Raw genomic sequence first — 25,839 nt, 5'->3', positions numbered from 1 at the left:
AAAATCAATGGGGAAAAAATATCCTCTGATGAGAATTAGCAAAAAAAATGTATTTTTAAAATTTGTTAACTGTTAAAATGTCATGAAAATATGCACATATAGAACACCCCTTATATCTACTTGCACAAATTTATGTTCCATGCGAAACTATGTACCTGTGTTTTATAAATATTTGCATAACATATCCTAGCACTGAGAAAAAAACACATATAATACTCAAAATATGACTGTCAAAGATAAAATAGTGGCTATAATCAATTTTTAAATTGCTTTCTAATGCAATTACTGTTTCAGAAAGATTGGATTTGTCTATCAAGATTGCATATTTATCAATATGTTGCTCAAAAGCTTAGCACCATGATTATGACAACAGTGTCTGTAAATTTGTAATATACCAAGTTTCAAGGCTTTCACTATTTCAAATAAGGTCAATCACATCTCAAATAATTATTATTTCCATGGATATCAGAATAAAACATTTTAGGTCCTTACCTTTTATTGGGAATCTAAACGAGGACCTATTGCCCAAGTTTATCTTGAAGACTTTCATAGAAAAGAAAATGATGCTTGCTAAGCTCTCCCAAACTTGTAAACTATGTCATGATTATTTATGTTACTTTTTTTTTTTAAACTAATGCAGATGGACCTTATGGACTTCGAGTTAATTCTGATAAAGGACTAAAAGTAGGGGAAGTGTTTACTGTTGACATTGGAGAAGCCATCTTGTTTGATTGCTCTGCTGATTCTTATCCTCCCAATACCTACTCCTGGATCCAAAGGACTGACAATACAACATATGTCATTAAGCATGGGCCTCTCTTGGAAGTTGCATCCGAGGAAATAGCCCAGAAGACAACTGACTATGTGTGCTGTGCTTACAACAACGTAACTGGAAGGCAAGATGAAACTCATTTCACAGTCATCATCACTTCTGTAGGTAAGTGTGACATCAAAGGCCAGGATCCCAGTGAAACACAAACACAGGCTGGCCTTACTCTACTATTTGATAATTACGTGGAAGGGAAACCACGTGGGGTTGTTGGTATACTCTAAGAAACTCTCTTTCCTGAGTTAATGAAGCCATGCTTCTATGAGTCAAAGAAAGAAAACCCAAAACAGAATGGAGAAGGAATCCAATTGCTAACTCTGAGGGACTGATAAGAAAAAGAGAATTCAGTAAATTATGTATTTCAAAATATGCATTCTTGCTTTCCTGATTTTACAAACAGGAATAGAAGCAGGCTACTAACTTGAAAGGCTTATATCTAGTGTTGCATTAGGTCAGAAGAACAAATTTCCAAGAATTGGAAATCTGGTTTTCCTACTATTTGACTCCCCTTCTCACTGTCTTTCATGGGCTACCCTTCCTCTTTTATAATTTAAATATCTGAAATCTGTGGAAGTTCTCAAAGGGGTACTGGAAACTTTTGTTAAGTCTGTGATATTTGACATTTCCAGAAATCATCTGATTTTACAGAAAGTTCATGGAACACACAGTTTAAGAATCACTGCTTAAAATATTTATGTCTACCAAATTCCTATCTTTCTGAGCCTCCTCTTCTCTTTCTATAGTATGATATTATTCTCTTGTATGATTTCATTTACTCCCCTGGTTTCATGAAACATTGGTGCATCCCAAACCTCCATCTTTAAAGCTCTAAAACTGTATACCTAGTTCCCTTCTAGATATCTTCAGTGTGAAGTACTAAAGGCAGCATACAAGTCCAACATCAAAACTAAACCATTTTGTTTCCCTCCAAATTACTATTTTTTCTGTATTCCATGCATAAGTGAATGGCTCTACTACTTACCAACCTGAGCCAGAAATGTAAATGCCATATCAGACTCTTTTGCTTATTGCCCTGCCCAACATCCAATCACCAACTTTGTACATTCGTCTTCCGTCCTATCTCTCAGACCCATTCTTTTCTCTCCTTCTCCCTTCTTGTTTCTTTCTTTTCTTCTCCCTCTCCTGCTGCTCCTCCTCCTCATCTCCCACCTCCTCCTCTTTCACCTTCTTCTCCTTTTAATTCGTCCTCCGTTCCACTCCTATTCCTACTATGATATAAGAAGCCAGATCCCACTTAGAGCAGGTTTGTATAGGCAACAGTGTTCAGGGTGCCTACGATTAGAGGAACAAGTTTGCAAAAGGAACCACCATTAATACCTACCTTCTCTAATGATGTCTTCTCTTTCTCTGTCTTTATAGCTATGGTGCCTAGAATAATGCCGTAACATAGAGTCAATATATTTTGTTGAATAAGCAAGAAGATAATCCTTGTAATTAATAGGCTTTATTTTTCAGTATGTGGCCCTTGGGTCATGAGCATCAAGATCGCCTGGGGTGGTCTAATAATGTATTAGTATATTCATTAAGACACCTCAGACCTATTGGAGCAGGTTCTGGCAGCTAGGATTTGAGAATCTGAATATTTAGAAAGCATATGTGTGACAACCTCTTATTTAAGGTGTTTTTCTCTATTGCCTTTTGAATTTATTAAAAATCTCTTAAAGAGCTTTTAATAATTATGACTATCACAAACCTACAGGCTAATAAGGAAATATATAGTGGATGGGGTCCTGGATTCTTGAAAGTTGAGGGTAGTATTCATAATTGCAAAACCATCTGAGTATATTAGGATTTATATACTGGCATGGTGAGGTTTTGGGTTTTTTATATGAAGAAAATACCACACTCTCCAGAAGAATGCTATCCAGCAAACTTTCTGCAATGAAGGAAGTGTTCAGTGTCTACACTAAAATACGGTTATGCAACTGAGGAACTGGAGTCTTACTTTATTGCATCTTTATTAATTTTAATTTAAATGTGCATAGCCACGTGTGTCTATTGCAGCCGTGGGCAAACTACGGCCCACGTGCCGGATCTGGCCCGTTCGGCTGTTCTATCCGGCCCACGGAGCTGAAAGAGCGGAGGGTTCTCTTGCTCTCCCCTCCGCTCCTTTACTTTGAATTTATAGTAGTTCACACAAACACTCCATCCATGCTTTTGTTCTGGCCCTCCGGTCCAGTTTAAGAACCCATTGTGGCCCTCGAGTCAAAAAGTTTGCCCACCCCTGGTAGTGACTACCTTATTGGACAAAGCAGCTCCAGAGTTTTACCTGAATGATGTTTCATTTGGGCAGTAGATAATACAATTCCCTGAGCATATGTGTAAATAGGTGATATAAATCAAGCACTCATTCATTCTTTATTTAGCACCTAGTGTGGGCCAGATACTAGGGCAGGCAGTGAGAATGACAGTTTAAGAAATAATTCCTGCCAATAAGATGCTTATAACTTAATTTGGGTAGCAGGCATTTAAGCAGCTAAAGTGTGGGCTTTGCTTTCTATTTTGCCAGATTTGTAATAGACTTAACAGGTTTTTACCTCAGTGGGTAACCAAAACCTGATTTTGAAGCAAGCCATAATTAAGCATATAAAAAGTTTATCAGCAATCTGGATGTAATCTTAGACTTGTTCTTCATGCTTATTGAAATAAAAACATGGTTATAATATGTAGATATATACTCTTTCCCACTGCCTAAACTTTCTCCATTAATATTTAGCCAAGTTATTTTCATAAGATCAGAAGCCCACAGTATTTGATGAAGGTCTTATTACTAAGGTTCAAAGAAAGCTACAGTCTTAATATCCAATAATTGCCTTTTGCAAATTCTAAAAAACCTGTTTGACCTGTACAAAAACCAGGCATTTGTTATTATAGTAAATAAGAGGAGCAGGTGCTTATTTTTCAGAGGGATTCAGGGTTGTCAACATTAGTGACCTCTTTGTGGTTTTTAGAAATATATTTCAACCCCCAAACATCCTCAGAACTTTAAAGCAGTGGCCAGTGGCAAATAAAATGGGTAATATTGATGTGCTTTTGTTAGGCATTTGATTTTTTTTTAAGTTTTCCAAATGAATATGAATCTCTGCAATGCATAGATTTCAACCTACAGTTAAGAAAAATGAACATCACTTGTAACTATCAATTGAACACTTACTGGCCATTCATCCTGATGTGCAATCTATATTAAGATCTGTGGAGAAATAGAAATAATTTTGAGGGATAACATACCTGCCTTTGAAATATTTACAGAACCAAGCTGTGTTTGGTGTAACTAGAATCAGGTTATAAGAAACAGATGAACCTCTTTATTTTTAATGAGGCAAATAATGTGGCCAACCAAAAAGTCTCCGCAATAAGATGTAGAGGGCAAAGGAACAAGGAGTCAAAGATGACTCTGAGGTCACCAGTATGGAAAGAAAATAACGAGGTCAGGAAATAATCAAAAGTTTTATTGGGGACTTTCAGTTGGGGAGAGGAAGGCTGGAGAATGTCACAATTAGCTCTGTGTTTTCCTGCCTGTATAGAATGGTGCCTTCCACCACTGTGGGCTACCATTGTTATCTACTTTGAGATATTAATTGACCTTTCTGTATCACGGGGAGATATCTTACAGAAAATAGGGCAATGGTTAAGGTCACATAGCTATAAGTAATAAAATAATATCTGAATTCAAAGCCCTTGTTTCTAGCCACTATATACTAAACTGTTTTTGATTGAGAATATCAATAAGACTATGGTGTTTCTAAAAGGTATGTCACATATATAAGATAGTGTGCATTTTCTCATCATATTATACTATATACAAAGAGACACCCCTGTTTGTCTGTGACATGTGTATATATTTCTACTAATGAGAAATTATGAAATATATGTAAGTAAAAATAATATCTAGAATATAAGTTTCAAGGAAAGACTATAAACTAAAATAGTTAATTAGCATCTGTATTTTGAAAAAACCCTAATTAAAGACTTCCTTGAATGCAGGTGTTACCACTTTTAAATTTTAATGGATCTAAATCACTATTGTGCCATGCAATATATATATAAAATGAAAGTACATGTGATTAAAATTCAAGTGTTCATGTTTAACGAAGACATGCAAATTATTAGAGTTCCCAAGGTCCACATGCCTGTATTTTGATATTTAGACATAATAGAGATGTTTTTAATTTGTATGTGATCCTGAGAATAGGAAAATGACCCATGGCAGGAAAATGAATTTACTAATTTCTTCCATCTACTTAGAAATTTCTCAAGATAAGATGTCCAGTAGGTGTATTTCACTTTGGCTCACAGAAGAAAACAACTAAGATAGAACTACATCCCTGGGAACTTAGGTGACATCCCATGAGCATCTAGCACAGAATAACTGAATCTGTCAGGTGGGGCCATGGTGGAGTGTGAACATAGCACATCCCTCAATATGGTGCCTTCATCTCTGTAGGGACATGAATCAGCCGCCGTAATCAGCGAACATATTGGATGGGAGAGATCTCCAAACTCCATTCTGGTCTAGAAATAGGCATGCTGACTGGTAGCATATGGCTGTCCTGTTTTGGGTGCAGTCTCTCAAACAGCCGGGTTGCGATACCATGGATACCACACCTCTTGCCCATATTTACACTTCATATGTGATTTCCTTTTATTTGTTTGCCTAAGGAGGGGGAAAATAGCATTTGCACTAAGGCTTTGGTAAATGAGTCAATCATGTTTAAATAAGTGGGGGAATGGCATGCTATGTTCTGAAGAGTAGAAATCTCTCTGAAAGGAGAAAGACTGGTGCTCCTGGAAGTGTCCAGAACTGCATTCAGGATCGATGGCTACTTGGTCAGAATTTCCCTGCTGTCTTAAGTTGTGCTTCTGAAAGTACATCTCTTCTAAACGCGCTTGCCTACAGCTGAGACTACAACTATGCCCCTTGATTTGATCCTTGACCTGTTTGACACTTTTTATTTTGTGAAAGGGGGCAAATTTCAAATTTCGGACCTGGGAAATCTTGTATTTTCTGAGACAGAATGAAATCAAGGATTTGGGCTGATGGGCGCTGGTCACTACAGGGTGGTTCTCTGATGTAGGGCAAACAAGGGGAAGAGAGGCAAGAGGACAATAAGGAAGGCGTCTAAAGAAATAAGTCATGGAACGGAATGAGAGGGATCCTTTGTAGGACAGAATGTGTAAATTTGGTCATTTTAGCACATACATATCAAAGGTGAAAAGCTTAAAATAGTGGAGAGGGGGGGAAATATGACTCATCTAGTGGAAGATGTCCATTCATTATATGTTAAACCTACTACCAGGCCTCAGAATCCTGGAAGTGCCAGCAAAGAGCTGACATATGCCAGAGTGTAACTTCACCATTAGAATGAGAAGTACTCTGAGATAATAACTACTAGCATATTTTCAAGTTTATAAGGAGCAAAAAGCTGAGACTATACTTAAATGTTTTTCTGCAGTTTTTCTCAGGATAAAGTGCTTTGCAGAAACTTGATTAGAATACATAAGCACTGACTATTTTTGAAGGGTCAGGGGTTATTAAATTTTGGTAAATCTTGTATGAAGGTAGTCTGACCATCAAGAAGAGAGAGTTAAAGCACATCAAGTCTGGTGTTAGAAAAGGTTAAAGGAAAAACTGAATATATAGGCGTCTACCTGCCAATTATAGAACCGTTCTTTACCCACAGATTAACAGGAAAAAACTGAACTTGCAGTCAGAAAAGAAAAAAAAAAAACTTATGTTCCAGTATCAGATCTGAAACTTGCTGACTGTGGCAAATATTTTCGTTTCTCTGAGATTGTTTCTTTATCTGTACCTAGAAATGGTGCTTTAATTTTTCTTACTATTTTCATTATTACTGATATGATACTTCTATACCAAATAAATGGGGAAAATATATACATTTGGTTTTATATATACACTAGAGGCCCAGTGCACGAAAATTTGTACACTCGGGGGGATCCCTCAGCCCAGCCTGCACCCTCTCACAATCTGGGACCCCTTGGGAAGGGTCCCTAGGGCCTAGCCTGAGATCAGGGCCTATCGGGCTTTCCTTCCCCGGGCTGCAGTCAGCTGGCCCCACCCTCATCGCTGCCACTGCTTGCCATCTGTGCAGCACTGTCGCCCCTCCCCTGCCACTGGTGGCCTCCCTCTGCAGGTGACAGGCTGGGGTGCAATGGCTTGGCTGGCCTGGGCCTCCCTCTTTCTTTGCTGGGGGATGAGGCCAGCCCTGCGAGGGGCCATCTGCCTACCTGATTGCCCCTAACTGCTCGCCTACCTACCTAATCACCCTTAACTGCTGGTCTGCCTACCTGATCACCCCTAACTGCTGGCCTGCCTACCTGATCTCACCTAACCACTGGTCTGCCTACCTGATCACCCCTAACCACTCTGCCTGCCTGCCTTATTGCCCCTAACCACTTGCTTGGGGGCAGGGACAGTCTGGCAGGGGCTGTCTGCCTACCTGATCTCCCCTAACCACTTGCCTGCCTACCTGATCACCCCTAACCGCTGGTGTGCCTACCTGATCACCCCTAACCCCTCTGCCTGCCTGCCTTATTGCCCCTAACCACTTGCTTGGGGGCAGGGACAGTCTGGCAGGGGCTGTCTGCCTACCTGATCTCCCCTAACCACTTGCCTGCCTACCTGATCACCCCTAACCGCTGGTGTGCCTACCTGATCACCCCTAACCACTGGTCTGCCTACCTGATCACCCCTAACCACTCTGCCTTCCCACCTGATTGCCCCTAACCACTTGCTTGGGGGTGGGGCCAGCTCAGCAAGGGGCCATCTGCCAACCTGATCTCCCCTAACCACTTGCCTGCCTACTTGATCACCCCTAACTGCTGGCCTGCCTACCTGATCTCCCCTAACCACTTGCCTTCCTACCTGATCACTCCTAACCCCTCTGCCTGCCTACCTGATTGCCCCTAACCACTTGCTTGGGGGCAGGGCCAGCACTGACTTCTGGTTGGTCAGCCTCTGGTTGTTACTGGTCATTATGACCCAGGGTTTTTATGTATTAGGATAATGCTCAACAAAAGCATCCTGATCCTGTGAGAATCAAGTAGCTTTATTGGGAATTAAAAATAGAGTATTGAGTGTTTTATTATTATTTATAAATTATGTGCTACACATTCTTTATATCAGGAAAAACTATAATATATATATATGTGTGTGTGTGTATATATATATATATATACATACACACACATGCACACACAAGTTTTTGAGACTCAGTTACTAGCATGTAATGGATTCATGTCATATTCACGTAATAAACTTCAAATAAAACTCTCTGGCTGCCCCCAAATCATATAATAACAGAGCAACAGAGAACTTAAAAATCAATCACTCTAACCTCCTCATTTTACTAATGTGGAAATCCAGACCTTCAGAGTCAAGTGGTTTCAGTCAAAGTTGCCCAGCTCTTTCAAGAGAACAAACCTGTGAGGTAGGAGCACAGTCTGAAAAAAGGCTGAGACTTCACAAAGAGGTCACCCAAACTCAACTTTCTAACAGTGGGAGAATGTAAAGTGTTCTATGAATTATTGACAAGTAGGACAAACAATCCCAGTAAGTTTTGTGATGTTCTAGACTGATCTAGAATCAATAAATTACCATTCTGTTCATTTTTTAAAAAATTTTATTGATTGATTTTAGAGAGAGAGAAAGGGAGAGAGAGAAAAACATTGATTTGTTGTTTCACTTATCCACTCATTGGTTGGTTCTTGTATGTACCCTGACCAGGGATTGACTGCAACCTTGGCATATCGGGACGATGCTCTAACCCCATGGTCGGCAAACTGCGGCTCGCGAGCCACATGCAGCTCTTTGGCCCCTTGAGTGTGGCTCTTCCACAAAATACCACGGGCTGGGCGAGTCTATTTTGAAGAAGTGGTGTTAGAAGAAGTTTAAGTTTAAAAAATTTGGCTCTCAAAAGAAATTTCATTCGTTGTACTGTTGATATTTGGCTCTGTTGACTAATGAGTTTGCCAACCACTGCTCTAACCTAAACCACTTGCATTCATTTATTCCACCCAGAGTTAAAAAGAGCTTAATTAAAATTTGTTTAAAGGCAAGAATGTTACACAAATATTGTCATCCCATAAAAAGAACATTTTAAAAGCACAATTCTCTGAATGCATATAAAAAATTTGTAAACTTTTCATCTGAGATGGTAAAGACTTTAATAATGAAAAACAACCTGCTTAACTCTTAAAGACTTAAAGAGCATATATGATCAGCACAGTATGGGAAAATTAGAAAAGATAGAATGATTTCCATAACTTTTTAACTGGAGTTTGACATATACAATCTATACCACATTATAAAAAGATTAGAGGCCCAGTGCACGAAATTCATGCATGGTGGGGGGACGCCCTCAGCCCAGCCTGCACCCTCTCCAATCCGGGACCCCTCAGGGGATGTCTGACTGCCAGTTTAGACCGCTGGCTCCTAATTGCTCACCTGCCTACCTGCCTCCCGGCCTGATCGCCCCTAACTGCCCCCTGCCCCAGCCAGCCTGGTCACCCCTAACAGCCTCTGCCTGCTGCCTGATTGCCCCTAACTGCCCTTCCTGCCAACCTGGTCACCCCCAACTGCCCCCCTGCCAGCCTGGTCACCCCCAACTGTCCCCACCCCCGCCAGTCTGGTCACTTCCAACTGCCCCCCCTGCTGGCCTGGTCACCCCCAACAGCCCCGCCCCCTGCCAGCCTGGTCACCCCAACTGCCCCCCCTGCTGGCCTGGTCACCCCCAACTGCCCCTCCCCCTGCCAGCCTGGTCACCCCAACTGCCCCCTGCCAGCCTGGTCACCCCCAACTGTCCCCCCCCCCCCCGCCAGCCTGGTCGCTCCCAACTGCCCCCCCTGCCAGCGTGGTCGCCCCACGCAGCCTACTGTTTGGTCGTCCATCCGGTTGTTTCGATCATGACGGCCCCTGGCTTTTTATATATTAGGATTCTGGGAAGATGAAAAGTGAAAGTGTTTAAGTGGAAAGCCAAGAGAGTGTATATAGTTCCACAGTGTAAAAAGGGAAAGATTAAGGTTTCCTCCTTATTTCAGCTGCTGGAGACCTCAGCAGAGGTTTTATGTTGAAAGATGAGAGTGCAGGCTGGATATTTATTGCTGAGCCAAGTGGCCACACACACATTTTCCAGGCTGTTAGCACCCCTGTGGAATAGAAGTGACATTCCATGACTTTCACTCCCCGTTAACCTGGACAGAGACAGGCAACTTCCATGACTCACTTACATATCAATATCTCAGTCACCTGATAAAATGAAAGACACCTGTTACTCCCATTTGTTGGAAGTCACAACCACTCCCCATTTTATAGATGAACTCTATGACTAACCATATGATAGTCTGGAACTAATGTTAACATTACCCAGGTTAGTAAGTTGTATTAACATCAAAGTGAGGCAGCACAAAATGTCAAGAGCCTGGAACCTCCTCTGGACTCTGCCATTTACTAAGTCACCTTGGGGAAGCCTCAGTTTCCTCATCTGTAAGAGCAGATAATAATAATAATACCCCCTAATAAGATTAGTATAAATATTCAGTGGCTCAATATGTTTCATGTATTCTTAGAACAGAGCCTGACATATTGTAAGCAGTAGGCAGATGTTAACTATTAGCACTATATTTTATATAGGAATGCTAATGGAAGGAATGACTTGCAAAAAAAGGGAATTTTAGTCATAAAGTGGGACTTTAAATATTTTAACAATCATACATACATTCTATTTTAGAAATGAAATTTATTTATTGGTCAAAATTTAGTAAAGTGCCTTTAAAATAAACACCTCCTCTTTCACACATTTAATCAGATACCACCTCCCTAGAAAATTCACATACCCAAATCATATTGAAAGAGTGAGATGGAAGGAGAGAGAAAAACCTAGCATCTGGGGATGTTGTACACAATGGGATCATGGTGGCAAATGCTATTGAAAAGAATGACATAAAAAAAAAGGATGACATGGGCTATTTGATATATGTAGTACAACTTATCAGTATTATCGTGGGCAACTCACCACATTTCCAATCACGAATGTCCTCAGAGAGTTTACTGCATATTCTAAATAAGTGCATTCCTCTCATTTCATCTCTCATTCATATTCTTTCATATAAATATTTAATAGTGTCTTATTTAAGATAAAGCATGAACAAGTCAAATTACATAGCAATTTATTATTGACCTTCAATAAAAAATATTAAAACTGTATTTTCCTTTCATTTAGGACTAGAGAAGCTTGCACAAAAAGGGAAGTCATTGTCCCCTTTAGCAAGTATAACTGGAATATCGCTCTTTTTGATTATATCCATGTGTCTTCTTCTCTTATGGAAAAAATATCAACCCTACAAAGGTAGGTGAAAATTAGAAGAACATTCTAAATGGCATTATATAAGTACTAAAAAGTATCTTACTGTGTTATTTCTCTCTTGGTTTCAGTTATAAAACAGAAGCTAGAAGGCAGGTAATGTATATGTTCCTATGAAAATAATTTTTTTCTTGAATGCTTTTTCCTCAGTTGTTAAGACTGACAGAAATGTCAATTTGTCTTTCCAGGCCGGAAACAGAATACAGAAAAGCACAAACATTTTCAGGTAATGGCCAGGCTGAAAGGGGTTATTCTCAATGTAATGTGTATTAATGAATAGTACTGATATGAGTCATTATATATGAAGTGCTAATGAACTAATAGAATTCACATAAGCCAATACTGTTGTCATACTAACAATCCCTTACCTTTGACTAGTGCCTTGGTTTTATGTAGTTCACACCAGTCTGTAAGACAAGCACTCTTAAAAGTGAAAGGCACTCAACTCCATTTTACAGGCAGGAGAACCAAGGCTCAGAGAGATTAAGTCACTTGCCCACTGTCATGAGTTCTGAATCCTATTCCATTTCCATTGATCCTATTATTATTTTGAAAATTGCCCAGGGTTCCCTCACTTTGTTAATTCCAAAGGCAGATACAGTGCTGGGGGCTCCATCCCAGGGAGAAGAAAGGGAGGCTTGAAGGTTTGCTGCTTCTTTGTCCTCAGGCCTCACTACTGACTCCCTGCTGAGTTGTTCTAAGTTAACAATGGGACTTGGAGTCACACAGAGCTGGGTTTTATTCCCATAAATGCCACTTCCCCCCAATGTCACCTTGGGAAAATTATTTTTCTTGACCTCAACTTCCTCATCTATAGAATAAAGAAAATAACTTCCCTTCAGGGTTGCTCTGAGAATTAAATAGCATGTGAGTGGCGTACCTAATATGATGCCTGGATGCTTAGTAAATATGGGTCTTCCTCCTCTTATCTAGTCCTTTCTCACAGATGATGGAATATTGGGGCTGGGAAAGGCCCCAAAGAGGCCCTAGGTTCCTCCTCACCACCCCATTCCTGTCATTTTTCAGATGATAGTTTAGTGATCTTGACATCATACTGTATTATATTTTGTATGTATGGGCAGCTATAGTTATTTCTTTATTTTATTAGTTCTGGTGGTCTCTGTTAGATCCAGGGGGTGCAGTAGATATTATGAGTGGAGGAAGAGCTGCAGCAACTGCCAGACTGAGCCTTGGTGGCTGTAAGTCTCTGTAACCTACAGTTACAAAGGACAAGCCAGCCCACGTGTGTTTATTTGAATATAGAATACACTATTCCCATGTCAGGCTTTAAGAATACTTGTCCCAATTCAGTTTCAATTCTCAGCTTCAGAAGGAGTGATTTCCAAACCTGCTTAGTACCCATCAGACTATAGGGATTGGGAAATTGGTTGCTTACACATAGCACTTGAAGCAAACAATAAAGATAAGTTTTGAGTTTAAAAACAACAGCAGCAAGTTGAGGCATCTGGTTTTTAAGTAGTATTTGTTTTCCGTTTTCAGGCCATGAAGATGCTCTGGATGACTTCGGAATATACGAATTTGTTGCTTTCCCAGATGCTTCTGGTGTTCCCAGGGTTGGTTTCCCTAGTGGCTGATTAGCTGCGAAGTAGAATTCTGCTTTGGCAGAATTGTCAGCCGCACTCCTTTGAGCGCTGGGCAGTGCAGGTCAGATGTCTGCATCCCCCCCGGCAGCAGTGTGACTCACTGTGGCTGGATCTGGGGAGCTAAGCATCTTCCTTAGACTTTATAAATAAGGCTGACACAAGAAAGGAAGTGACACTGATCCATAAACATTATTTGCCTGGTAAGCCCATGGGTGAGAACTAACTAGGTAGAAGGTCAAGAGAATGGAATCGGGAGTCAGGAGACCCTGGTTGAATCATTCCGCACCACTGCATGGACTGCAACCTGTCACTTCATCCAACTCTCTCTCCCCCTCAGCTTCCCCTTTCCTGTCCCCCTCATATCCCTTGAGGTCATTGCAAAGATGACTGATCATACCCTTGAAAAATACCTTATGCTCTTCATAAGAAAGGCACCACATAAACCCAAAGTAAGCAAGTACACATCTTTATTTTTATCCTAAAGGTGCCTGAGATGTGAGAGGGGGAACTTTAATACAGTTGAAGCCTTTTTTTTTCTTTGTCCAGCCATCAAAGACAAGGTTTTTTGAAGCAATCGGTTTTGTTTCACAGCATGCAGAATGTTTTTCTGAGCTATCAGCTCATTGACATCTGTATAGATTTGTGTAAGGTCAATCTTTTCTCACCTTCCTTTATTTTCCTATGATCATTCACTTAAGGAAGGGGGCATAAACAGACTACTTGCTTCTGGTGGCTTAACACTATTTGTTGTGAGGGGTGGTGACCTCACTTGTTCAGAGAATTCTATCAATGTAAGGTTCATCCAGTAAGTTTCCTGGCCACAGACTTTATTTCACGAACACCATGTGAGAAATGGAGGGGACTGATTAGATTCCATCTTCCTAAGGGTGAGTGAGTAGTGCCAGTGCCCACATCACCACAGACGAAGGGCAGGACTGAATAGCAAAAGCTCTGCAATACCCTAGTCAGTCTCAGACAGGATTGGCTCACCCTTCACTTCTACAACCAAAAAGGCAAAAATAAGTATTTGGTGGGTCAGCGATTTCAAACAGCTTCCCACCATGGCAGAAAGCACCCCTTTCAGAAAGGAGTGGCCTTTAAGTGGAAGAGCAGAAAACTGAAGAGCTGATAAAATTTGGAGCTGAATTTTCAAAATTAGGAGTTTCTTTCTTTTAAATCAGGCGGTTTTCATTCCTAGGAATTCATTAGAGTGAGATCTAGGTAAGAAAATTAACATTTAGCCTTGTAATTAATCAGCATTCAGTTTGAAGATTTTATTGGGAGGACTTCTATTTGCTGGAAATGCTACAATCGGCAAGAACTCGAGGAGACAAATGAGTGCTTTCATTACATACCAGAAGCTCCAGTTATTTCTGTCATAAGTAGAATAACTTTATTTGAAGCTATGCCCATCTTCAAAGCTGAAACTCCTAAGGAATCAGCTGAGATTCTTCACTGGTGCCAGGTGCCTGGGGAAGAAGTGAGAAATCAAAGCAACGGCAGGAGGAGAGGGTGAGGACCAGAACATATGTAGGAAGCCGAAGAAGCCAGAATGGCAATTGTGTGTGAAGATTAGCAGCAAAATGCACTGGCTTGGAGAAGAAAAGGAGAAATAATAATAACACCAAGATATGAAAACTGAAGTTAAGAAGGGAAATACATTGAATTACTAACTTTCTGAGTTTAAAAAAACAAAACAGAATTGCCTCCTACCTGGTTGTGGTACGTGTGCAGATGGAATGCTCTCCTCTCTCTACTTGCTGTACATGTCACTGTCCCTGTAGCAGCTCTTTGAGAAGTGGGACAGGAAGCAGTGGCATGAAATAAACCAATTTATTATGTGTTAACAGCGCTAATATTAGGTTAGCTAAGTTAGTTATTATCTATAGACTGCTTTTATCATGGGCCCTGAACACCTCCGTACCAAAGAAAATCAAGAGTGGATCTCAAGTACAAACTGTAAACCAAAATCTCCTTCACACACACACACACACACACACACACACACATACACACACACACACACACACACACACACAAAAAATAGGACAAGTCACATATTCTAGGGCTTCCCATTACAGCTTCAGCAAGTGGAATGGAAACAGGCCGTCTCCAGAAAAACATAAAGCTAAGATGTTCCAATATAACCTAGCAAGCCAAGCTGGGATGAGAGACAGAACTTTGGGATGATTTATCAATTGAAAAGGGTCCTAGGTAGAGGGACAGAAAGTGATCACAAATGTGACGAATAGGAGGAGTTGGGATACGAAGGGGAACCAGACTTTGTAACTGGAAGGCAGTGTTTACAAAATTTAATTATTAAATATAAGGTATAGGAGTTATGAATTCCAGTTTCAATAAAATACATGTTGGTTTTTAACTAGACAGAAATACACTACTATACTTTCCACATTCACCCAAGCCTTTTAGTCTGTAGAGCCCCTTACTACATTCAAACTTAAACATCTCCCTCTGTGTGTTCTATATTTCTTGGTAATGGCTTTCTTACAATGTGATGAGGGCTTTTATCTTTTCAACCATCCTTGGAGATATAAATGGTTCAAAAAGTTTATCAAGATGTAATATAAAAGACTAGAGGTCCGGTGCACGATATTCATGCACTGGAGGTGGGGGTGGGGTCCCTCGGCTTAGCCTACACCCTCTCACAGTCCAGGACCCCTCGGGGGATGTCTGCTAAGCCGGCAGGTGGACATCCCTCCCACGATCTGGGATCCCTCGCCCGCCTGCTTGCTGTTCCTTAGCACTGCAGTGGAGGCCGGAGAGGCTCCCACCACTGCTCCCACCACCACTGCCGTGCTCGCCAGCCAGCCGTGAGCCCGGCTTCTGACTGAGCGGCACTCTCCCTGTGGGAGCACACTGACCACCAGGGGGCAGCTCCTGCATTGTCTGCCCCGCAGTGGTCAGTGCGCATCATAGTGACCTGTCGTTCTGGTCGTTCCACCATAATGGTTGCATAGGCTTTTGTTATATAGATAATAATATGTGCTCTCTGATTCTAAGCTGTCCTGATAGCTTCTCTTTTGCCATTCTTTCTATTATAGTTCCTTCACGATACTGCCAACTTTTGTCTTAAATGAAAAAAAAAAAAATGATAGCTTTATCAAGCTATTCCTCTTCTGACCTCATAGCTATGCTGCTACACTAAACATCATAGGGCATGTGCAAGGGACTATAGCAAGGAGGAATTGAGTATTGTAGGGAAGAGAAACCATTCTAATTCTCTGTTCATCACTAATTCCAGCTGTTTGCAACTTTGCAGCAGAGTGGAAATACTATGTACTAGTCTGCTGATTATTTTTTAATGTGCTACATTTTCTAGATGCCTAATAGGTCTGTTCCAGCCTCTGATGGTGTATCAGGGCAAGATTTGCACAATACAATTTATGAAGTTATTCAGTACATCCCTGCCCTACAGCAAGACCATCCAGAGTAAGTATGAACCTTGGAGGGGCTCTGCATTCAGCCCCTGCTTTCCCCAGAATTTGTTGTACATCTCAGAAGAAAATATTAAAGTGGGAAATTATAGCTGCTGTACATAGTTCCCCACCTGAAAATAATATTAAACAAAACAGGCAAACACACACTATCTTCTCGGGCCGTGCACTTGGGCCAGTGGAGGAAAGGGAGATCTAGAATCCAGCACTTCCCACAACGAATCCACATCTGGGTATGATAGTGGTCTTCAGGCCAGTGCTCAAGCCACCTTCATTATCTTGATGATTTTCCAGGGACTATGGTGGTTTTATTTATTTTTTTAATATTTTTTATTGATTTTTTACAGAGGAAAGGAGAGGGATAGAGGGTTAGAAAGATTGATGAGAGAGAAACAATCGATCAGCTGCCTCCTGCACACTCCCTACTGGGTATGTGCTCGCAAACAAGGTACATGCCCTTGACCGGAATCGAACCTGGGACCCTTGAGTCCGCAGACCGACACTCTATCCACTGAGCCAAACCGGTTAGGGCGACTATGGTGGTTTTAGAACGAATGATCTGTCACTATAAATAGGACCAGAAAACCACAAAATAACGCACAAAATGTGTCACCCCCAAATACCCAACCTCTTACAGACTGGAAGCAGGCTACTCCCAAGAGAACAGGACCACAGTGAGGACTGGCCTCCCACCGAGAGGATAAAACCTTCACTGAGGGCAATGCCAGGAAACTGCTTACCCAGTTAACCTCAGGAGTAACACTGAGGTGTCCCCAACCTTCCCAGCCTCCGAGAAGCTAAACCTACAGCCTTTTGAAATAATGAACTTCCCTTTTTTGTGGGCTTTAGCTGCCTACAGGCATAACTGCCACAAATCATCTTCCATCATTTCTTTATTTGTCATTTATTGACTTTGAAAAGAACATCAATAACCACACACAGGAACTTCCCCTCTGGCAAAAAAACAACAACACAGTTTTAGTGAAGCAATTCATGCACACCTCTGGGTAAATACCAAAAATAACAGCTAGCAGTGGATGGGAAATCAGCGTGCAGGGAGGAGACCCAGTCCTGGGAGCTATGTGGTCATTTATGGACTAAGTAAGTGGCAAGAGCACCTCCAAGGACCCCATCAGTGCATTCCTTCTTGTCCCAGGGAGCCTGGAGAAAAGGGAGTTGATAGATCCTCCCTTCCCCCAACTGGTGGGCAGAGTATGATGTAACCTCCAGCCTGGAAATACATGGTTAGTCCATATAAGGTACACTAGGGGCCCGGTGCACGAAATTCGTGCACGGCGGGGGGCGGGGGTGTGTCCCTCAGCCCAGCCTGCACCCTCTCCAATCCGGGACTGCTGGCTCCCAACTGCTCACCTGCCAGCCTTCCTGATTGCCCCTAACTGCTTTTGCCTGCCAGTCAAATCACCCCCTAACCACTCCCCTGCCAGCCTGATTGATGTCTAACTGCTCCCCTGCCAGCCTGTTTGCCCCTAACTGCCTTCCGCTGCAGGCCTGGTCACCCCAACTGCCCTCCCCTGCAGGCCTGGTCCCCCCCCAACTGCTCTCCCCTGCAGGCCTGGTTGCCCCCAACTTCCCTCCTCTGCCGGCTTGGTCACCCCTAACTGCCCTCCCCTGCAGGCTTGATTGCCCCCAACTGCCCTCGCTTGCTGGCCTGATTGCCCACAACTGCCCTCCCTTGCAGGCCTGGTCCCTCCCAACTGCCCTCCCCTGCTGGCCATCTTGTGGTGGCCATCTTGTGTCCACATGGGGGCAGGATCTTTGACCAGATGGGGGCAGCCATCTTGTGTGTTGGAGTGATGGTCAATCTGCATATTACTCTTTTATTAGATAGGATAGAGGCCTGGTGCACGGGTGGGGGCCAGCTGGTTTGCCCTGAAGGGTGTCCCGGGTCAGGGTGGGGGTTCCCTTGGGGCGTGGGGCAGCCTGGGCGAGGGGCCTGTGGTGATTTGCAGGCCAGCCACGCCCCCTGGTGACCCAAGCGGAGGCCCTGGTATCTGGGGTTTATTTATCTTCTACAATTGAAACTTTGTAGCCTGGAGCAGAGCCAAGCCTTCTGCTTGCTCCGTGGCAGCAGCCATTTCTGTTGGGATTTATGTATCTTCTATAATTGAAATTTTGTAGCCTTAAGCGAGGCCTGGGCCAGCCAGGGCTGCAGAAGATTGGCTTCCTCCATCGCCGCGGGCAACCCTAGCCTCCTGCTCTTTCCAGCTCCATGTCTGCCGCCATTTCTGTTTGGATTTATGTATCTTCTATCATTGAAACTTTGTAGCCTTGAGTGGAGACCTAGGCCCACAAGGGCAGGCCAAAACTTGGCTTCCTCCATTGCCGGGAAAACCCAAGCCTCCCTCCTGCTCTCTGTGGCCGTAGCCATCTTGGTTGGGTTTATTTGCATATTTGCTCCTGATTGGCTGGTGTGCGTGGCTGGTGGGCATGGCTAGCGGGTGTAGCAGAGTGATGGTTAATTTGCATACTACTCTTTTATTAGATAGGATAGAGGCCTGGTGCACGGGTGGGGGCTGGCTAGTTTGCCCTGAAGGGTGTCCCGGATCAGGGTGGGGGTTCCCTTGGGGCGTGGAGCAGCCTAGGCGAGGGGCCTGTGGTTGTTTGCAGGCCGGCCACGCCCCCTGGCGACCCAATCGGAGGCCCTTTTATCTGGGATTTATTTATCTTCTACAATTGAAACTTTGTAGCCTGGAGCGGAGGCCAAGGCAGGCCAGAGCGGGCAGAAAGCTTGGCTTCCTCCATCGCCGGGGGCAACTCAAGCCTCCTGCTCTCTCCGTGGCTGCAGCCATCTTGGTTGGGTTAATTTGCATACTTGCTCTTGATTGGCTGGTGGGCATGGCTTGTGGGTGTAGCAGAGGTATAGTCAATTTGCATATTACTCTTTCATTAGATAGGATGGTTAGTCACTCAGGGCTGCAGGTTATGTCATACTCTGCCCACCAGTTGGGGGAAGGGAGGATCTATCAGGAGTCAAGTAATTTAGGAGCAGACCCTGATGCAGCTAGGAACTTCTGGTTTAAAAATTGTGTTAAAGCATATTTTTAATCTAATAACATACAAGAGTGGAATATTATTCCATGACAATTAAAAAAAACAACTCTCTAAAATTATACCTAACTGGATTAGAAAGTTAAGAGATACTTTTCTTTGTTTAATATAAGAAAATACAAAGAATGTTGAGAGTTTGTCTGATTCCTAATTTTCAAATTGTATCCAATTAAAAATTTTATCCTCCTTAAATTCATTTGTTTTTCTACATGTCCTTTGTTCTGCATATCTATTGTTCTAATTAGAATGCAAACAAATCAAATGAAAGCTTGAGATTTGTCTTTTAAGGCTCCCCATAATGAAATAAATGCTCATCTTAAACTGTGGGATATGGCAGCTGTAATTTCTGAACACAAAATGATAAGGTTGGTTTTGCATGTGAAAAAAACTAATCTCCAAATAAAAAATCACCCTCTTGGATGAGAATGCTTACAGACATGAATAATATCTTTACAACTTTTTGGAAATAGAAAACTTTATTTCAGAAATAAGCTTTGAAGGCAGAAATGCTCTTTTCAAGCACATAAAGGACTATTCAAAACTGCTACTGAGGATGTGCTTCCTTCAGGGACAGGGCGCCCAGGAACACCAACTTACATTCCCAGCCCTAGTGCCCTCCCCCATCTCCAGCCTCTCTCTTCTCACCAACCTCTCCCCTTCAGAGTCCTTGTGTCCCATTGTGTGTCTTTGTCTTCCAGTACCTCTTTCCCCTCACCTTCATCCTTTGACGTCCCTCTGACTCTGTCCTTCTCTTTTCCTCTCTTTCTCTGTAAGGCTGTCTCCCTTCTCTCTAATATCTCTTCTAAAATTGATCTCCTCTGTCTCTCTTCCAACCGATCCTAGAGGGGAGCCAACATTTTTCACAGTGCTATTTTCCTTCAATAGAGATTTATGTTAACTATTCTACATTTTAAAAATAAACAGGTAGAATATTTTCTTTGTATTCTATCAGAAACTGTTTTGCACTTATTTTATTTACAGTCAATCCACAAACATTTCCAGGACGTTCATTATGTGCTAGGGATAGAGATTAAATGAGACTCAGTCTTTTAAGGATTTCATACTTTAGTGGGTTCCTATTTGCTTATTTTAACTAAGGACTAGTGATCCTTAGTAGAATAAATATTCCTCAGTAGAATAAACATGGCCTAAACATACAGAGACCATTTTTCTCTCCTGATTGCCTGTGGTTTTATGCTCTAGGTCCAATTAAATTCAAAGATCAATTTCATGAATAATGCAGTATTATTGTGGTTAGTGAAACTCCCACACCCCTCGTTCCCAAGGTGAATGTGCCAACTTTGGTAAAAAGTCTTAACTTGCTTTCCTTTACTTCTATCTGACAGTTGCTTTTGAGATAGGAAAGACAGCCAAAAAGTTTTGTTATTTGGCTCTTCTAACAGTGTTGTTTTTATAATTACATGTGTTTATTACCTAATTGGACAGGGGTTAACAAACTGGTAGGTTGACCTGTGTCCATATTCTAGTACTCAGCCCAATTATTTGTGCATTGAACTAGTGGCTGCATTTATTTAAATGCTGTCTGTTGACTTCATTAATTGCCCTTGACACGGTTTGTTTTGACCCCAAAACTGGCTGTTAGGATATTAAAAAACAGGCCATTCAAGTAGGGAAACCTTTAGTTTCAAAAAGAAACTATCTACAGAATTTAGTGATTACTTACTCCGTACTTTTTAGCTTACAAATGTAATTTTCTTGAACTAGTTCTAAACATTATTTGCAGCTATGGAAAGAAAGAAATAAAAGGGTGTAAGGTTCTTCTACCTTTAGAACTAGAAATCTATAAAATATGTCACATATTTTAACATCTCTTTGCCAGGTGAGCACTCATAGGCAAGCAGTGCACTGGACTGAAACAATGAAGAAATGTTTTGAGGAAAAGCAGTGGAAATGTATATGCATCTGGAATCAGTGAATAAATCAAGCTCAATACATCTTGATCCTTTTAAACACAGACTAGAGTCATTTATGAAAATTGGTCTGCCGGTTTCCCTGCATATACAGAATGCACCGTGCACTGTGCTACAGTGGAACGTAGCTGGGGAAGGGAAAGGTCCTCCGTGGATAGTCTTTATTGTGCTGACTGACAGGAAGAAAAAGCTGGGACTTTCCAGCTGGCCTTTTCGTATCAAGCTTCTCTAAAAAGCACAATTAGTTCTAACCTATACTTTCACTTTCATCATCACTGACAGTCACATCAAACTTACAAATGTGGAAACTTTATAGTTGTAAAAACTTTAGCAGGCTCTGTTTTATTAAATTCTCAAAACTGTTAAGATTGCTATATTTATTTATTTTTATTTCATTCCCGAATTTCCTTCTTGCTCTTTGTACCACAGAATAATGATGGTTGTCACAAAGCAAGACTGTGCCTTTTCCAAGGTTGTCAATCACCAGTGGTGTTTCTGAAAAGATAAAAGGTTGAAGGAAATGACTCATTAAAGTATTTTTTATTTTTGTTCAAGAAAAGATGGATTCAAATAAATTATTCTGGGTTTTTTTGGGGTTTTTTTGGGGTTTTTTTTTTTGGTTTTATATGGCCTTGATTCTTGGTCTTGTAGAGTAAAAAATTTACATAGAAGTCAGATAGTAGAATTAGTTTTTTTTTTATCCTTATTTCTCAATGTGCAATTAAGTGTAAATTACAGAGAACTACTAAAATAACCATCTTGCTCTCTCACATCTATCTTTTTTCAGGCTTGAAATTTTTACTCTATTGAATTGTTGATTCTGGGAAAGGTTTCCTTCCTTGTATGTTGCTGCATTTTAAAAAATTAGTTAGAAGCCAAATGGCAGAATTAGATAACATCATCCCACAAACCCCAAATGAAATAACTGGTTCAGGTAACAATCATCATTAGGCAAGATTGCTAGATGAAATGAACCAGGTAAAACCACTAGATAACCAAGGATCAGGTTGCAGAGACTGTGAGAAGGTGGTCTGGGGCCTAGAGACAAGCAGGTATACAGAGTGGCAATAGCCAACTGTTCTGGGTGCAGTGAGGCCCAGGGGATGGGGACAGAATAGTCATCTAAGTCTTGTAGGTCTTGAAGATGAAAGATAAATATCTTCAATGTGTTTAGTCACATTGGCTGCAAACACTCTGATCTGGCAGTGCTACCCTTTAGGATTTTATTTCACCCAAATAAAGGTAGAAACAACCCAAATATCCAACTATTGAGGATTTTAAAGTAGTATGAATGATACTATATCCATACAATGGTTCATACTGCAGTTACTAAAAAAAGAAGATATATGACTATATTTAAACTGATTTTGAACTGTGCTTATGCCCTATTATTTTTCACAAAAGAAAGAAGTAAAAAGAACAGTATTTCTCTTTTAGAGTATTTCAAGTGAACCACTATATTTACACTGTACCTCCCCTATTTTCATAGAAGCACATGTTAAAAAGAAAATTAAGACTAAGTTCCACAACCCCTTTCTAGTCTGCTTTATCTGCCACCCTTATATAATTTCTGCTGAAAAAGCCTATCAGTCCTACCATAAATATATTCTTCTCCAATTAGTAAAAAAATATTTTATCTGATTAGAAAATGAATTCATGCCCATTGTAAAAATAAATATACTTAGAAATGTAGAAGGCCAATCATAAGACAATTAAAATGACCAGTAGAGAGATCTCAAATGTTCTTGTGACCAAAAGAAAACAGTAATTATGTGAAGTAATGAATGTGCTAACTTTATTGTGATAAAATTTTATAATATATAAATATACCAAATCATTATACTTTAAACTTACACAATGTTATATGTCAATTATGTCTCAATAAAGATGAAACAATATAATATCACTTGTAATCTCACCTCTCAGAAATAATCTGTTAGCATTTTCCTAGATTAGTTATGCATTGTCTATTCATATTCATTCCAGGTCCAGGAAGAATTTATGGTAACTCATATAAATGCATAATGTAACAAGATAAAATACACCCAAAGATATTAAGTTGGCAAAGAAAACAGGATGAAGGAACATTGAGAGTTTATAAAGGCGAAGTAAAAGCGGAAATGATGTTAATAAAATGGATGGTGAATTCCCCTTCACCTTTGAGTATGGTTTATACCACTAAGATCTCACTGCGTATACAGGTGCATGTCTAAGCCGAATGTGATGTGTAATTGCCAGAGCCAAACAAAGGTTGCAATTCTGCACGGGTAGGAGAGCTGGTAGGCTTCCCCAGTCACCCGCTAACCCAGGTCCATCCACCTCTCCCCTCCTTTCTCAATCCTGAATCCCCTCCCCTCCCTGCCCAGGCCCTTACCTCTCTGACTTCCAGGGCAGATACTGACTACAAAGAGTCCCTGCTGCTTTCCATGTTCCCCTTTCTAGATCCAACTCTGGGACACTTTAAACCATGGACAATCTCAAGCAGAATTTTCTTGGGTATGTAATAATACAGTCACATGATTCACAATTCAAAATCCTATAAAAAGCATGCACCAAGCCCAGCTGGTGTATCTCAGTGGTTGAATATCACCCTATGAACCAGGAGGTCATGGTTCAATTCCCGGTCAGGGCACTCCAGACTGCAAGCTCTATCGATCCCCAGTGTATGGCATGCAGGAGGCAGCCGATAAATGATTCTCATCATTAATGTTTCTTTCTCTCCCTCTCCCTTCCTCTCTGAAATCAATAAAAATATATTTAAAAATAAAATAAAATAAAAAGCATGCACCAAGAGCACTGTTTTTATTAGTTTTGGTATTTTGGTTTGGCTACTTTGTGTATCCCTCCAGAGTTTCTTACCACAAGCCAAAGGAAATTCAAATACGTATTCTTTTTTTTTTTTCAAACTCACTTTCAATCACTTGTAATTCCTCTCATTTCTGTATCTCTCTCACACACACACAAATACACAGACTCTCTTAGCGCATGGTTCCACTCAAGGCACCGAGGAATTGCTGAAGGGAAAAATGTGAAAGGATCTAGAATCCAATTAACTTTGCTGTCATTGGTGTGTGACACCGGGTGACTCACTGCTTTTTTAGTAAATGGGGATGAAAATCTCATAAATTAATCAAGGTTTCCAAGGGAAGGGATGAATCTAACCCAGATGTTCACCTAATTAACAAATTAATCTTTTAAAAACAGCCCAAAGTTCTTTCCTTATTACTAAACATCATCTTAGCTGTTAAAGTTTTTAACTTTATATTACTGCTTCTAACTTGGAATAGAATTATATTCCGAGCAAATATTATTTTTCAAGAGTATATCCAACTGATAGAATTTTTAAGAAAAAAAAGAACTTATGAATAAAACATAGTTTTCCTGACATTTGTGCATTTCTGTGTTAATAAGACAATTTCAGTGAAACTGCACATGCATACTCAATGAAGGTCCATGAAATCCCTCAGTTCTACAAGATCATGTACCTTATAAAGTTTTATTAAAATAATAAAATTAAGTGATAAAATACATGGCACATAGGCAGCTATTTTACTATATATTATTAAAAATTTATTTTTAGAAAGTTTTTATTGCTATGGATCCCTGTGAGTTCCCATGTCATTTTAAACATTCCTCTAAAGCTTATGTTCAAATATATAGGGTGGGGCAAAAGTAGGTTTACACTATTTTTGTATGGAAAATAATACAAGAATAAATAATAATATAAGAATAAACTTTCGTGTACTCATAACTATAAACCTACATTTGCCCCACCTTGTATATGAATGTGTATGTTTTAGTTGAAAGCAAAGGTTTATTTTTCATAAGCAGACATGGAAATTAGACACAGCACTCGGATTTAACACTGTTACTCTCCTTCCTTCTCATCTCCCAGACACCTTGTTTATTGAGATTACCATTGCCTAGCTAGTGTGGCTCAGTGACTGAGTATCAACACATGACCCAAGAGGTCACAGGTTCAATGCCTGGTCAGAGCACATGACTGGGTTTCGGGCTCAATCCCCAGTGGACGGTGGTGGGGGAGGAGGGATGCAGGAGGCAGTGGATCAGTGATTTGCTCTCATCATTGCTATTTCTATCTCTTTATCCTTCTCCCTTCCTCTCTTTCTAAAATCAATAAAAAAAAAATTTTAAAAGGATTACCATGTTAACCTTGAAGTTTATAAACATTTCCATACCCATTACCTCCTTTGATCTGCACAAGAACCTTATGGGCACTTTACAGATGAAAAAACAAAGACTCTGGAAGTTAAAAGACTTTCCTAAAGTCACCAAACCAGTAAGTGGCAGAGCTGATCCTCAAACAGCGTCTCTGGCTCCAACACGCCCACGATTTCTCTGGACATGGAGTGCACACCAATTTTTCTTCTCTCTGCCTTACCTTGAGAACTTCACTAGTTTCAATTACTATTGTTCCACCGCAAACATTTATTTATTTGGGTGTTTTTCTTTTGCCTGTGTGTCAGCTCTTTCTCATTTGAATATGCTCCTGAGGAAGATGACAGCTCTATTGCTCACCATATAATCAGA

The 25,839-nt window shown here is 40.9% G+C and overlaps 1 protein-coding gene across 8 annotated transcripts in view; it reads left to right on the top strand.

The window, feature by feature from the left end:
- Positions 1-23,198, top strand: part of HEPACAM2 (HEPACAM family member 2) — a gene marked incomplete at both ends in the record, with an annotated part of 50,800 nt that extends 27,602 nt beyond the window's left edge. For 3 of the 8 annotated variants that reach the window (XM_080667030.1, XM_080667034.1, XM_080667028.1), the window contains 8 exons: positions 641-937; positions 11,089-11,214; positions 11,301-11,325; positions 11,418-11,455; positions 12,730-12,803; positions 16,174-16,283; positions 17,445-17,532; positions 18,428-18,527. In XM_080667030.1, coding sequence (XP_080523156.1) covers positions 641-937; positions 11,089-11,214; positions 11,301-11,325; positions 11,418-11,455; positions 12,730-12,803; positions 16,174-16,283; positions 17,445-17,511 — 737 coding nt within the window. Of the gene's footprint in view, positions 1-640; positions 938-11,088; positions 11,215-11,300; positions 11,326-11,417; positions 11,456-12,729; positions 12,804-16,173; positions 16,288-17,444; positions 17,533-18,427; positions 18,528-21,197 lie in introns of those variants that run through there. The other 5 variants (XM_080667033.1, XM_080667029.1, XM_080667032.1 and 2 more) reach the window with 4 other exon arrangements.
- Positions 23,199-25,839: the final 2,641 nt, after the last annotated feature.

This window comes from Plecotus auritus (genome assembly GCF_963455305.1).
Source record: "Plecotus auritus genome assembly, chromosome: 4".
Lineage (NCBI taxonomy): Eukaryota > Metazoa > Chordata > Mammalia > Chiroptera > Vespertilionidae > Plecotus > Plecotus auritus.
This window is presented reverse-complemented; position numbering and strand designations above follow the sequence as displayed.